The sequence below is a fragment of the Rhinolophus ferrumequinum genome, chromosome 26 (assembly GCF_004115265.2).
Source record: "Rhinolophus ferrumequinum isolate MPI-CBG mRhiFer1 chromosome 26, mRhiFer1_v1.p, whole genome shotgun sequence".
In the NCBI taxonomy this organism is placed as follows: Eukaryota; Metazoa; Chordata; class Mammalia; order Chiroptera; family Rhinolophidae; genus Rhinolophus; species Rhinolophus ferrumequinum.
The window spans coordinates 26,048,648-26,063,925 of record NC_046309.1 but is presented as its reverse complement, the minus strand read 5'-3'; the positions used below and the strand labels follow the sequence as shown (position 1 = coordinate 26,063,925).

Sequence of the window (15,278 nt, the reverse complement as noted above, 5' to 3'; positions counted from 1 at the left end):
TAGAATGCTTTTTTTAAAGCACATAAGAAAAAGTACAAAAATAAAGTTCAACAGTGAGTAAATACTTCTGTCTTATCTCAGGCAGTTGATGGGAAGGAATTTTTTTTTTCCTCAGGGCTACTGTATACTAACATTTTGGATATTGTTTGGCATACACTATTTTATGTATAAGTAACTTTATATTAACAATCACTTGTGTTGTCTGCTGTTTTACAAGAAGCACAACAGAATGGGACATACTTTTTATGCTATGTTTATCCTTTGTATGTCTTATATAAAATAACATTTGGACCCAAGTAGAAGAAAAGAAATACAGTGCTTTCAGCTTTTAGCCCAGATTAATACATTAAGTTCAACATTAATAAGGTTGACTTTTTAAAACTATACTTCTTGGTGCAATTGTTATGAGGCGTACCTGTCAGCTGCCAATGACTAACAGATGAGAAAGAGTTAATCTCAAGCTAGCTACACTTTCCCAACAAAACCACACGCCCCTCCAATTTAGAATTGCAGTTTAGAAATACAGTAATAGTAATAACTCTTCCCTGAATCCGACTCCAATTTAGAAGGACTGGATTTCGAGTATCGTGTGGAAGAAGATGGTGGGTAATGCAGAATAATGAGCCGCGGGCCTAGCAATGTATCTCATAATTCACTGCGCTCTAACAGAGAACAGCTATAATATGCCCGGGGGTAAATAGACGATAGCTCTGTGTGTGCTAGAGAAACTTGGAGGAAGTATGTTTTGACTTATTTTCAGAAATTCGTCTACTCTGGGGACATCTTCTTGTTAACTCTTTTCCTTGGATTTAAAATTAAAACGTTGGCTAGGAAGGATGGATGTAGGGGAATATCGAGTTGATAGCAGAGTTTAGAAAATACCTTGATGACTGAATACTTTTTTAGGGAGACAAGCCTTTACTGCTGGACACACTTTCTTTTCTCGAGCACATAAGAAGTACAAAAACCGGATTCTTCTCTGGTGAAATTCTCAAAGACCAGCTTAGAATACTTCAGGCATAGCTGGTATAATCAGCTTGTGGTTGGGTTTTCAGCCAGACTGCTCCCATGACCTCCCAACCCTAGTGGTACTTTTGACCCCCCATTTGCTTTGGATATTGTGAGCAGTCTATTAACTCCTTTGCTTGATGCTCGCATTTAGTGTAATAGCAATGGCAATTACCAGTCGGATAAAAATGGAGATCATTTTTGTTTTAGAACTGACTAAAATTCTAAATGGTATGTGCCTATTTTGGAAGCAACTAATATTTTTAAAACTCAACAACTAGTTAGTCACATCACTAAATATGCTGTGTGTGTACTGCTTGCTATCAGTACTTTACATTTTGCCAGTTTTATAGGTAAATGTGTAAGTCATTAGGAGTATTAAAAAATTACCTCAAAATTCTACAAGTTTTCAAAAGAAGCATTTGATAAATTCATCAGCAGGTTACCACAATTTTATTTGTTGCCTTTAGTAGTGATGAAGACTTTGTTTTAAGTGCTTTCTAACAACTCCTTACCTCAATAGGAAGGAAGGGGGGAGGGAGAAGGAGGTTAAGACTGTCACATGAGATTCCAGTGTTATGTGTAGCATGCACTGTTTTTCTATAACCTTGCCGGCTTCAGAGTTATTCTTTATGTTTTGCCTTTTAATTTTAATAGTCCTCTTAAGTATTTTAGAAGAAAATAATTTGAATACACATAAAACACATTTTTATTAACATATTAATAGGAGCCCCGCTCTTTTTCTGATAATTTTCAACTATGTGTAGATTCATGTAACCACTACCAAAATCTAGATATAATGTCGTTCTGTCACCCAAAAAAAACTTCCTCATTTTCTCTTTCCCTCTTTTCTCCCTTTGTATTCACACCCTGCCCCCACCCCTCCTCCCAGACCCTGGCAACTGTGGATCTCTTCTCCATTGCTATGATATTGCTTATTTGAGAATGTCGTATAAACGGTGACGTATATTATTACTGTGTACCCTTTCGAGACTGCTTTCTTTCATTCAGCATAAGGCTTTTGAGAGTTATCCAAGTTGTTGCAGGTATTCCTAATTTGGTCCTTTCCTTTGCTGCGTCGTATCCCATTATGTAGAACACCATCATGTATTCATATACACATTTGTGGACATTTGGGTTGTGAGTTGTCTTCAGTTTTGAGCAACTGGACATAGATTTGCATTTTTCTAGGATAGATAACCTGGGAGTGGAGTTGTGCTATTATTCTGTGGCAACTTCTTAAGAAATTGCCAAACTGTTGTATACTGGGTTAGCAAGGATCGTAGTTTTAGTAACATATCTAAGACTTTTTTGCCTAACCCTAGGTCATGAAGATTTTCTTGTTTCCTTTTTTTTTTAAGTTTTCTGTTTTACATTTATAGCTATGGTAATTTTTTAATAAGGTGTGAAGTTTAGATTGAGATAAATGTTTTTCCTAAGGGATATCTAATTGTTTGAATATCACTTGTTGAAAAGATATCTTTTCTCCTTTTAATTGTCTTTGCATGTTTGTCAAAAGTTTTGGCCGCGCATGTGTGTGTGCATGTGTGTTTGAACTCTCAGTTGTGTTCCATTGTGTATCCCTTCACTAGTACTGTCTTAATGACTGTAGATTTACATAGTAAGTCTTAAAATCAGGTAGTGTGAATTGTTCAACTTTGTTCTTTTTCAGAATTGTTTTGGCTATTGTAGTTCATTTGCCTTTACTGCTTTGCATATACTATTAAGGGTATGAAGTAACATATTTCATTTCCTCTCTTTATAGCCCACCCCAAATCTTACTTTTTTTAATAGCGTGGTGTGTATTCATGTGTGTGTGTGTTATTTTGGGCATCAGAGTGATTTTTTGATCTTGCTTGCATTTGAGCAGAAGAGGTCTTAATGCATGCCCAAAATAAATCTGCATTCATTGCATTTTTCAAACATGGAAAAATAACGTAGGAAACATATCAATGTTAGAATCAGCTTATTGGTATATATGCAAAAACTGCTGGGATTTTGATTGGACTTCCACTGACTCAATGGAATAGTTTGGGGAAAATTACCTTCATGATACTAAATCTTCCAGTCCGGAAATATATTTTTAACATCTCTCTCCATTTATTTAGCCCTTCTTTGATTTCTTTCATCAGTGTTTTGTGTAGTTTTCAGTATACTGCCTCCGCACTTAATTTGTTAGCTTTATACCTAGGTCATTTTTTTTTCACTTCCTTGGGGTTTTTTTTTTTTTTTGTAAACAATCATGTTGTCTGCAAATAGAAAGTTTTATTTTAGTTATGAAATTCCTTTGATTTCTTTTTCTTATCTTACGGCACTAAGACCTTAGTAGGATGTTGAATAAGTGGTGAGGATAGACATTCTTGTCTTATTCCTGAGTTTAGGGGTAAAGCCTTTAGTCCTTGGCCATTAAGGGTTATGTTAGTTATAGGTTTCTTTGTAAATACCTTTAATCAAATTAAGGACATTCTCTTTCTAGCTTGGTAAGAGTATTCATTATGATTACATGTTGAATATCAAATAATTTTTCTGCTTCTGTTGAAATGATCTGTGGGTATTCATCTTTAATCAGTTGATAATTGTGAATTGCTGTCATTCATTTTTAAATATTGAAACAGCCCTACATTTCCAGGAAAAACTATTTAGTTATGATGTGTTATCCTTTCTATATATTATTGCTAGATTCGACTTGCTAATATTTTATTGAAGAATTTTGCATCTATGTTCATGAGAGATTTGGGTCTGTGAATTGTGCTAATCTAAAAATAAAAGACCAAAGTGAGAGGCAACAAGCATTTATTTGAGATCAAAAAAGAATAGCTATTTGGGAAGCACTGATTCAGGCAGAAACCCAAATAGTGTAATGTTCCAATTAGGAGACAAAGACAGGAGGTATTTATGAGAGGGAAAGGGAACAATCATATCCATGGAAGGCGTTTCTATTGGTGCAGATAAGCTAACATAGTGGCGAATTCTAAACAGTGTTTTTAATTTTCAGTCTGGTAGTCATCAGTCCTGTAGTCATAATATCTGCTTTCTTGTTATCTTTGCAAGTAGTTGTTTGGCATACAGTGTTGCTTTAGGCCCAGTCCAAAGCTTATTTTGCCCTGTTTTAACATTCCAAAGATTTGAGGCATAAGTGCCAAGCAGTTCCTCTGGGGTGGCAGCTCCTGCTTCATTTTAAAATAACTCTGATTATACTATTTTTTTACAGTTGTGTTTCTTGAATTATTTTAGTCTTTGGTATAGGATGGTGCTATTCTTTAAAATGAGTTGGAAGGTGTTCTCTTCACTTATGTTTTCTGGAGTAATTTGTGTAGAATTGGTGTTCTTTCTTTCTTAAATACTGGGTATAAGAAAACCTGGAGTTTTATTTGTTGCAAAGCTTTTAAAGATAATTTGTTTAATAGATCTAGGTTCTCTGTTTCTTGAGTGAATTTCGTATTTTGTGTCTTTAAGGGAATTTGTCTGTTTCACTTAAGTTATTACTGACATTTTAAATACAAAAAAAAATTATTTATATTGAGACAGTTGTTTGTTGGCTACACTGTTACATTTGCCAGATTCATCTTTTGGTGGCTGGGTTTTACCCATTCCACCAAAACTTTTAAATCTGAAAAGCAGCATAATGTAGTGAATAAAAGTAGATTCAGGCATCAGTTACTTAGGTTCTGCTTCAGTTACCTCATCTAAAAAACGTGCAAATATAATAGTAACCACCTCATAGGGTTGTTGTGAAGAGTTAAATCCATGTAGAGTGCTTGGCAAACACTAATGTCAATTATCCCACTTTTGTTATCATCTTAATTGTTATTTCTCAGTGGTATCTAACAACAATCATAGATTTTGCTTAAAACTTGAGAGTTCTAGACTATTAAAGGCTTGTTTCTTTGAACTGACATTTTCTAACCTTTTTAAGGCTTTGTCACATACTCGTGTGTGGCCTCTACTGAGAAACATCTTTCATCTGTCTTCTGAAAACTACATGTGTACTTAGATGCATACACACACAACATACAGAGGGTGCCAAAAAAATATACACATTTTAAGGCAGGAAAACTGTATTAAAATTGTAATACTCAATGGGCGGCTGGTTAGCTCAGTTGGTTAGAGCAGGTGCTCTTAACAACAAGGTTGCCAGTTGGATTCCCACATGGGATGGTGGGCTGCATATCCTGCAACTAGATTGCAAATGGGGACTGGCCTTGGAGCTGAGCTGTGCCCTCCACAACTAGATGGAAGGACTACGATTTGACTTGGAGCTGATGGGTCCTGGAAAAGACACACGGTTACCCAATAAAATTCACACAAAAGAAAGTAATGTATGCCAATAACAAAAGATGAATACAAGTTACGTTTGCCTTCAGCAATTACAGGAAGTGCTCAAAGTGGTGACCATCAGCGTCCAGACACTTGTGATTATGCCCAACTACTGCTTAAGTAACGTTGACCAAAGTGTCCACTTGTATACATTTTTTTTGGCACCCCTGTTTATACACAAACATATACGAGGTTGGATAATTAAGTTTGCAAACTCATCCTAGAAAAAGCTGCATACCGCACTGCTGAATATCACTACAGACATCTTTGAAGTACACCCCTTGGGAAGCTATGTACCTCATCCACCCTTCAAAGCAATTTTGAAACTCTTTCTGGAATGGTCATCAGAGCTGTCATCGTATTACTCTTGATGTCCTGAATGTCATCCAGATGTCTTCCTTTCAATATTTCCTTTATCATTGGGTAAAGAAAGAAGTCATTGGGGGCCAGATCAGGGAGCGTGTTCCAATAGTTACTTGTTTATTGGCTAAAAAGTCCCTCACAGACAGTGCCGTGTGAGCTGGTGCATTGCCGTGATGCAAGAGCCATGAATTGTTGGTGAAAAGTTCAGGTTGTCTAACTTTTTCACGCAGCCTTTTCAGCACTTCGAAATAGTAAACTTGGTTAATTGTTTGTCCAGTTGGTACAAATTCATAGTGAATAATCCCTCTGATATCAAAAAAGGTTAGCAACATCGGTGCAGCAAGTTCGCGAACTTAGTTGTCAGACCTTGTATAAGTCTTTTCTTTCCATTATTTTTAGTTTCCACATCAGAGAATTGACAGTGCTAGTAAAGTGGGAAAGATGAAAATAAGTCAAGGTTTTCTTTTTGCCTAGGATTGTCTCTTAATTCAGCAAATACGTGAATATGCATTTAAAAATCACCGGGAAAGCTTGTATATATGGTGTTTTCAGAGCCGCATTTCCAGAGTCTGTGCGGCCCATAATTGTGCATTTTGGACAAAATCACTGAAACTGCTTGTTTAGGGACTACACTTTCAGGAACACGGTCTGAACTTAGTCAAAGTTTGCTGTATAGTAGTTGGAAAACTATTATAAATACTCAAGACTTCTTCAGTAAACTGTAATACGAGGCATACCATTTAACTTCTCAGGTATAATTTAATTAGTGATTAATCTCTTTCGCAAATATAGCCTTTATTCTCTTAAATATATCTCTCAGTACACCTGTTGATATTTTATGTCTTACCTTTGAACTAAAATTCCCTAAGAAGAAGTGGGGAAGGCCATTCTTCCCCTCTTACTTTCTATATTTTTCACTAATTTGAGACACATAAATATGTTTTCTTCATTATACCTAAGTGCATCTTACTTCTTCACACATACAGATTTCCTTGATAATTTTTTTCCATTTCAGTTTAAAGGAAAAATTTACTGATGTTTGTGTGTGTGTCATACACACACTAATAAGCAAATTATATATGGGGGGGGGGGTGCGTGTGTGCTTTGGATTCTTAAATGCATTAAATTATATATGTATATTTTTCTTTTTTCTTTTTCTCCTACCTCCCTGCCATCCTCAACTTCTGGCAACCACCAGTCTGTCCTCTATGAGTTTGGCAGCTTGGGTTTTTTGATTGGTTGGTTTAGACACCACATATAAAAGATCTGAGGCATTTGTCTTTCTCTGTCTGACTTATTTCGCTTAGCATAATGCCCTCAAAGTCCATCTATGTTGTCACAAATGGCAAGATTTCATTGTTTGATGGCTGAATAATAGTCTTGTGTGTGTGTGTGTGTGTGTGTATTTGTGTGTCACAATTTATTCATTCATCCATTGCCGGACTCTTAAGTTGTTTCCATACCTTGGCTGTTGTAAATAATGCTGCAATTAATGTGGGGGTACAGATATGTTTTTGAGTTAGTATTTTCATTTTCTTCAGATAAATACCTAGAAGTGGAGTTGCTGAATCATGTGGTAGTTCCATTTCTAATTTTTTGAGGAACCTCCATATTGTTTTCCATAGTGGCTGCACCAGTTTACATTCCTGCCAATAGTTATTTCTTTTCTTTTTGATAATAGCCATTCTAACAGAGGTGATGTTTATTGTGTTCTTGATTTGCATTTCTTTGGTGATTAATGATGTAGAGTATCTTTTCATGTACTGCTTGGCCATCTGTATGTCTGAGAAAATGTCTATTCAGATTTTCTGCCCATTTTTTAATCAGACTGGGGGTTTTTGCTATTGAGTTGTATGAGTTCTTCATATGTTTTGGATATTAACCCCTTATCAGCTATATGATTTGCAAATATTTTCCCCCATTCTGTAGGTTGCCTTTTCACTTTGTTGATGATTTCCTTTCTTGGTTGGAAGCTTTTAGTTTGATGTGGTCCCACTTGTGCATTTTTGTTTTTTGTTGCTTTTGCTTTGGAGTCTGATTTAAAAAATTATTGCCAAGACTTATGTCTAGGAGCTTACCACCTATCTCTTCTTCTAGAAGTTTTATGGTTTCAGGTTTTATATTTTGAGTTAATTTTTATGCATGGTGTAAGATAGTGATCGAGTTTCATTCTTTTGCGTATGGCTGTCCAGTTTTCCAAACACCATTTATTGAAAAGACTGTCCTTTCCCCAGTGTATATTCTTGGCTCCTTTGTCATAAATTGACCATATACCTATTGGTTTATTTCTGGGATCTCTGTTCTATTCATTGATCTGTGTCCTTTTTTTTTTTTTTTTTTTTTTTTTTTTTTGTCAGTACCATACTGTTTTAATTACTGTGGTTTTTTGTAATATAGTTTGAAATCAGGGAGCTTTCAGCTTTGTTCTTTTTTCTCAAGATTGCTTTGGCTATTTGGGGTCTTTGTGATTCTTTACAGATTTTAGGTTTATTTTATTCTATTTCTGTGAAAAATGTCATTGGAATGTTGATCGGGATGGTACTGAATTTGTAGATTGCTTTGGGCAGTGTGGATATTTTAACTATATTGATTTTTCCTATCCATGAGCACAGAATAGCTTTCCATTTATTTATATTTTAATTTCATTCATGTCTTGTAGTTTTCAGTATACAGGTCTTTTACCTCCTTGGTTACAATTATTTCATTCTTTTTGGTGTAATTTTAAATGGGGTTGTTTCTTAATTTCTCTTTGTGATAGTTCGTTCTTAGAAATGATTTTTGTATATTGATTTTTATATCCTGTAACTACAGAATTCATTTATTAGTTTTAACAGTTTTTTGATGGAGTCTTGAGGGTTTTCTATATATAATACGTCACCTGCAAAAAGTGGTAGTTTTACTTCTTCCTTTCGAATTTGGATATCTTTTATTTGTTTGTTTCTTTTTTTTGTTTTTGTTTTTGTCTGATGCTGTGGCTAGGACTTCCAATACTATGAGTATGTTGAATAAAAGTGGTGAGTGTGGGTATTCTTGTTTTGTTTCTGATCTTAGAGGAAAATCTTTCAGCTTTTCACCTTTGAGTGTGATGTTAGCTGTGGGCTTGTCATATATTATCTTTGTTTTGTTGAGGTACATTTTCTCTTTAACTGCTTTGTTGAAAGTTTTTATCATAAATGGATGTTAAATTTTGTCAAGTACTTCTTCTGTATCTATTGAGATGATCATATGATGTTCATCCGTTATGTTGTTAATATGGTGTATCACTGACGGATTTACAGGTGTTGAACCATCCTTGCATTCTGGCATAAATCCCACTTGGTCTTGGTATATGATCCTTTTAATGTATTGCTGAATTCAGTTTGCTAATATTTTATTGAGGATTTTTGTGTCTCTGTTCATTAGGGATATTGGACTATAATTTTCTGTTCTTGTGGCACCCTTGTAACGCTAGCCTCATAAAAGCTTGGAAGAGTTTCCTCCACTTCTGGTTTTAGAAGAGTTTGAGAAGGATTTGTATTAATTTTTCTTTGAACTTTTGGTAGAATTTGTTAGTGAAACCTGAACTATTGTTTTTTAGGAGGGTCTTGATTACTGATTCAATCTCCTTAGTTTTAATTGGTCTGTTCAGATTTTCCATTTCTTCATAATTCATTCTTGGCAGGTTGTATGTTTCTAGGAGTTACCCTTTTCTTCTAGGTTGTCCGATTTGTTTGCAGGTATTATAATTGTTTATTGTAGTCTCATAATTCTTTCTATTTCTGTGGTATGATTTGTAACAGTTTCTCTTTCATTTCTGATTTTGTGTCTTTTTTTTTCTTGGTGAATCTAGTAAAGGGCTTGTCAGTTTTTATCCTTTCAAAGAACCAGCTCTTAGTTTCCTCTCTATTGTCTTTTTGGTCTCTGTATAATTTATTTTTGTTTTAATTTTTGTTATTTCTTCCTACTAACTTTGAGTTTCATTTTTTCTTTTTCTAAGTCCTTAAGGTGTAAAGTTATGTTGTTATTTGAGACTTTTATATATTTTGTATTTTTAAATCTAATTCAGCCTATAATTGTGATTATACTAAATGATTAAAACAATAATAGGCTTATTTTTAAAGAGTAATAAATTTAAGGTGTTTGAATGAAGAAGTGTCACTATCCCTAAATTTTTCTTAAGTCATTTTCAGTAGAACTTTAGAATAGCATAATTTTGTACTGTTTTGTTTTTTTTATTTTAGCTGAGGCCTATGCTATGGAACATTTATATCTTCATTTCTATTTTAGGTGCGTATAGCAGCAAAGTTCATCATTCATGCCCCTCCTGGAGAATTTAACGAGGTGTTTAATGGTGAGTGTTTACTTCATAACACTAAGACTGGATATATCAAGCATTCTTTTTCTAAAGAATAAATTACATAACCAAAATAACTAAGTTAAGAAGAATATGTAGAAAAATCTGTATTTTCTGTACAGGAAAATTTTCATCAGTCTGGATTTTGTAATGGCTAGAATATAATGTACTTGTGATATACCATGTTTCCCCAAAAATAAGATGTAGCCAGACAGTCAGCTCTAATGCGTCTTTTGGAGCAAAAATTAATATAAGACCCGGTCTTATTTTACTATAATATAAGACCAGATATAATATAATATAATATAATATAATATAATATAATATAATATAACATAACATAATATAATATAATATAATATAATATAAATATAAAATAATACCAGTCTTATATAAGACCGGGAATAATATAATACAATTAATATAATACGGGGTATGTCTTATTTTTTAGACCTAGGTCTTATAGTAGGCTGGGTCTTATTTTCGAGGAAATACAGTACATTATGTACTATATAGTACATTATGTTTAATGGCTGTCCAATTTTACATTGTTTATAAGAACTATAGACTGTATTATATTAAACCAGATTCTTAATGAGAGATGCTTTGTGTTATTTTCATTTAGTGAAAAAAATTGTTGGATGTACTTTATGGTAGCAACTATGTAAAACAGCTAAGTATATAGAAAAAATAATAATAGAAAATATACCAAAACTACTGTAGAAATTTGGTTCTTTTGGGTGAAATTATGTGATTTTTTTTTTCCTTTATGTTTTACAGAGTGCTTGGGTTTTCCAATAAATATTATCTTTAAAGTTATGTATTAATGATTAATAGGCACATGTCTACATAATAATCTATCTAAAATTAGGACAGAATTAAGAATCAACAAAAGCGAGATTATTAAATAAGGCAGCTACCACATCAAACTAAATACATTCATCTTTTGTTTGAACATGTGCTGTCTGAAGACGGAAGTGCCTACATCTGCACTCTGTTCACAAGCGGGTTCTGATTGAATCCCTTCTCTGCAGAGCACATGTACTTGAACTCGAGACAGCACTGTCAAACTCGAGGCACAGATCTCAGCACACCCTCCTTGGTATCACTTACTCCATTTTAGTTCTTTGGAGATATGTTTCGGTCTGCCTGCATTGACTATGCAGGGTATAAAATAACTTGTATTTCCATTTCATTTCCTCTTCTATTTCCTAATCAACTTTAAAATTAATACCATGGTGTGTTTTTGTACTTATTTGAGCCATCAGAGTGATTATTTGATCTTCCTCTGTTGCGGGGTGGGGGTGTTAATACATGACCAAAATAACCTGCATTCATTACACAGGAATTTTAAACATAGAAAAATAGTAATATACAAAAGATAATGTTTGTTTTGCAGATGTTCGGTTACTGCTTAATAATGATAATCTTCTCAGGGAAGGAGCAGCCCAGTAAGTATTATATATTAACATAACAAAAGTGACATGGGAAAATGTTTTAAAAGTATTTTTTAAGCACTACTCCCTGAAAAAGATATTTGCACATCAAGTTCAAATATATAAATATGCATAGTATGTACTAGGCTAGAAGAGAAATATTTTTCATCACAGAGAGAAATAGGGACACAATTATAATATGAAATTGTCTATTTGTTGTGTGTTTGGGAGTGGCTTATATACTCAATACTAACCACATTTTGACTTTTGCAAAGTTGGGTAAAATTATTTTAGAAACTTTGGTTTTTGAAATTATGATTGCTTTAATTTTTATTCAGATTTTGTTTATTGTTATATATTTGACACTAATGGATTTTGAAGGGTTAGGGGTTTATTTTGTTCATCCATAAATACCTAATGTGGTACCTGACATAGATTTACCTAATAAATATTTACCAGATTTTTAAATGATTGAAAGAACTAGGCAATTCTAAATGCCAGTGTGTCATCTTTGGACCGGTGACCAGAATCATGCCTTGCCACACCTATCATAGGATTTCAGAGAAATGGTCAATTCTCTTCCCCGGACCAACTCCCAAAATAAGGTCTGGGGACCCATATTTTAAGCTAACCAACTCCATTACTCTTTTGAAAATGGTGAAATTAAACAGATTTTTAATGCCTCACAAAGAGTGTTTAGTATCCATCCAGTCACCTACTCTCATCCTAGTATGCTATCCAACATGTGACATCCTAACTAATGGGGGAAATTTGCTCTGATTCTATTTTGAAGGCTTCATCAAATAAATGTCCTTTACAGTTAATGGTAATGAAGGTAGAGGTTCAGCAGACTCCCAGGCATATCTGATTTCGCTTCTGATTTAAATTCCTGTATTTTTTAATAGCAGTTTATATTTATTATTTTTTATTGCAGGAAAAATACACGTTCAGCGTATGATTACAAAATACAGTAACTATTACAATTTTTTAAAAATGTATTACAGTAAAAGACATACTGCCATTAATCCCACTCAAAATACTCCCCCTTGCTTCGAAAACACTTACCCTATTGTTCTTGCCACTTTCTGCAGCAGTCCTGGAAGTCCTCTTTTGTATCTTTACTTCATCCTCCATCTCAACAATGCTCCATGTCACACATTACTAGTGGTACGGCAGTTTCTGTCAAATAAAAACATTACGGTGTGTCCTCATCCACCTTATTTGCTGGATCTGGCACCTGTGTTTCTTCTGGCTCTTCCCCAAAGTCAAAATGATTCAGGACACCCGAGGCAGCCACAAGAGCGCAACTAAAGACACTCATAAAAGAGGACTTCCAGAACTGCTTCAGAAGTTGGCAAGAACCATGGGATGAGTATGTTCGGAATGAGGGGGAGTATTTTGAGGGGGGTTAATGGCAATGTGTCTTTTACTGTGATAAATTTTTAATTTAAACATTCACTGTATTTTTTTTATTACACCATATAACGAAGTCTATCATTTTAATCACTTTTGGTGTACAGTTCTCTGGCATTAAGTACATTCACATTGATTGTTGTATGATCATTACCACTATCCATCTCCAGAACTGTTTTCATTTTTCCAAACTGAAACTCCGTACCCATTAAATAATAATTTCCTATTCCCCTTTCTCCCTAGTCCCTGGCAACCACTGTTCTACTTTCTGTCTCTATGAATTTAGCTTCTCTAGGTACCTCATGCACTGTTTGTCCTTTTGTGACTCATTTATTCCGCTTAGCACAATGTCTTTAAGGTTCATCCATGTTATCTCATGTGTCAGAATTTCCTTCCTTTTTAATGCTAAATATATATACCACATTTTTTTTTATTCATTCATCTGTCAATGGAAACCTGGGTTGCTTCCACCCTGTTAATTATTATAGTAAAGTGCTTTATAGAAATCAGTTTACTTTATACCTTTAACTTAAGTTACTAGCTTCTGAGTGAATTTCTACTTACTCTTAATTTCTTTAAATATTACTTAAATTATTTGTATATTTAAGAAAAATTAATTTTCTAATAGCATATAACATATTGACAAGTAAAGAAACATACAACATTTATGAACTTTTAACAACAGAACTTTCAAAATAAACTTTTCTTCTGAGTTATCTTTGGTAAATAAATGTGTGGGTTGTTTCACAAATTAGGTAGGTGCACAAATTAGATTTTTTTTTTTTTAAGTTAAGAAAATGAGAAACTTGATTTGTTTAAAGACAACGTTTTCCCCTGGCAGAGTAAGGTTTAATGAAGGTCAAAGAAATATTCATAATTATGTAAGTAGTATGAAATAGTCATACATATGACTCAAAATGATGAAAATATTGTATTTTATTTGTCCAAAGAAGCATTTACCTGATGATGATTGTTATATTTAAATTAAATAACTTGAATTTGTTCTAAAAAGAAACTGGAATGTGAGCTATAGTTCTCTTTTGTTATGAACCAAATTTCAGGGACAGTTGTGGTCCACATTTCAAAGATATAGGCATTGAAATGCCTGATAGTCTGATTTTTTTTTTTTAAGGAACTGAGTCTTTGAGGAAATCAGTAGTAATGATAAAAGATCTTTATAGTAGAATATAAACCCAAGAAAAAATCATGGAAGCCTTCAGTAGAAACTGATTTTCTTGCATGTAGTTACACTCTCAGTAAATGATTGTTAACTAGATGAACACATAGAGAAAATATTGATTCTTTTTGTTGACCTCAGTGAATTTCTCTAAAGTAAATATTCATTTGAGTTTATTTTGTAGACATCTAAGTGTGTCTGTGAAGTGCAGAAATATACCTTAAATCATTGACTTTGGAATTAATTTACTCTGGCTCACAGTGTCCTCTCTGTGAAATGGTGTTACCCCTGTTGTTCACTAGACTTGGTTCTGAATTACTTTTGAAATATCTCAAAACTTGGTATTACCCTCAAGATAGTTTATCACCTAACATTGAGGCTGCCCGTTAAACCTGCATAATGTAACTTGGAAGGCATGGTAAAGACATGAGACTGCATCCGAGTGGCAGTTTCTCCGGAGTAAGTGCATAACCATAGTCCTGTTTCTTCTTCAGTTGTACTTTTTATATTGAATTTCTTTTATACCAGTACATCTCTTCCTCACATATATGTGCTTCTTTTCTTCCTTTCTTCCACCTTTTCCCTATTGCTTTAACTTTCATTATTTTCCCCTTTTCTGTCTTTTTGTAAGGGGAAAATACATAGCTATTGTTCTGAAGAGTGGTTCTAATTGGACAACTTTCTTTACCAAATGACACAAATTCAGTGTGTTTCATCGTAAAATTAGACATACATACTGAAGAATTGGTACTCTCAATTCTAGAATACTTTGAAGTATCCAGAAATAGCCTTTTATTCAACAGATATAGGAATGTCAGACTCCATTATGATGATGAGATAAATAAGCCTCTTAGGGATTTTCCAGTGGGGAGTCAGATATGTTCAATATCAGGCCAAATGAAATAAAATGTTATCTTAATAGAGGTATATCAAAGGCTTTTGGAGGAAATCCCAAAGGAAGAAATCTTTAATTTCTATTTAGAGCTGGATTTCGAGCTGAGTTTAAATAATGAATAGGATTTGAATAGTAAATAATGGAAATAATGTAGCCAAACTGAGGGAAACACATGGTGAGAGTTTAACATGTAATTGGTGAATCATTAATAGTAAAGCGTATAAAAATCTAAATACAAAAACAGGTCACTTAGAAATGAGTTGGGCTACAGAACTCTACAAGCAGAGAAATTAGTGTTTCACTGTTTCTAGTAGAGTGTTTTACACTTAAATATTT

At 33.8% G+C, this 15,278-nt stretch overlaps 1 protein-coding gene across 1 annotated transcript in view; it reads left to right on the top strand.

The window, feature by feature from the left end:
- CAPZA2 (capping actin protein of muscle Z-line subunit alpha 2) overlaps positions 1 to 15,278 on the top strand; it is a 48,120-nt gene that overhangs the window by 12,316 nt on the left and 20,526 nt on the right. The window contains exons 2-3 of the mRNA XM_033099042.1: positions 9,955 to 10,018; positions 11,421 to 11,472. Coding sequence (XP_032954933.1) covers positions 9,955 to 10,018; positions 11,421 to 11,472 — 116 coding nt within the window. The remainder of the gene's footprint in view (positions 1 to 9,954; positions 10,019 to 11,420; positions 11,473 to 15,278) is intronic.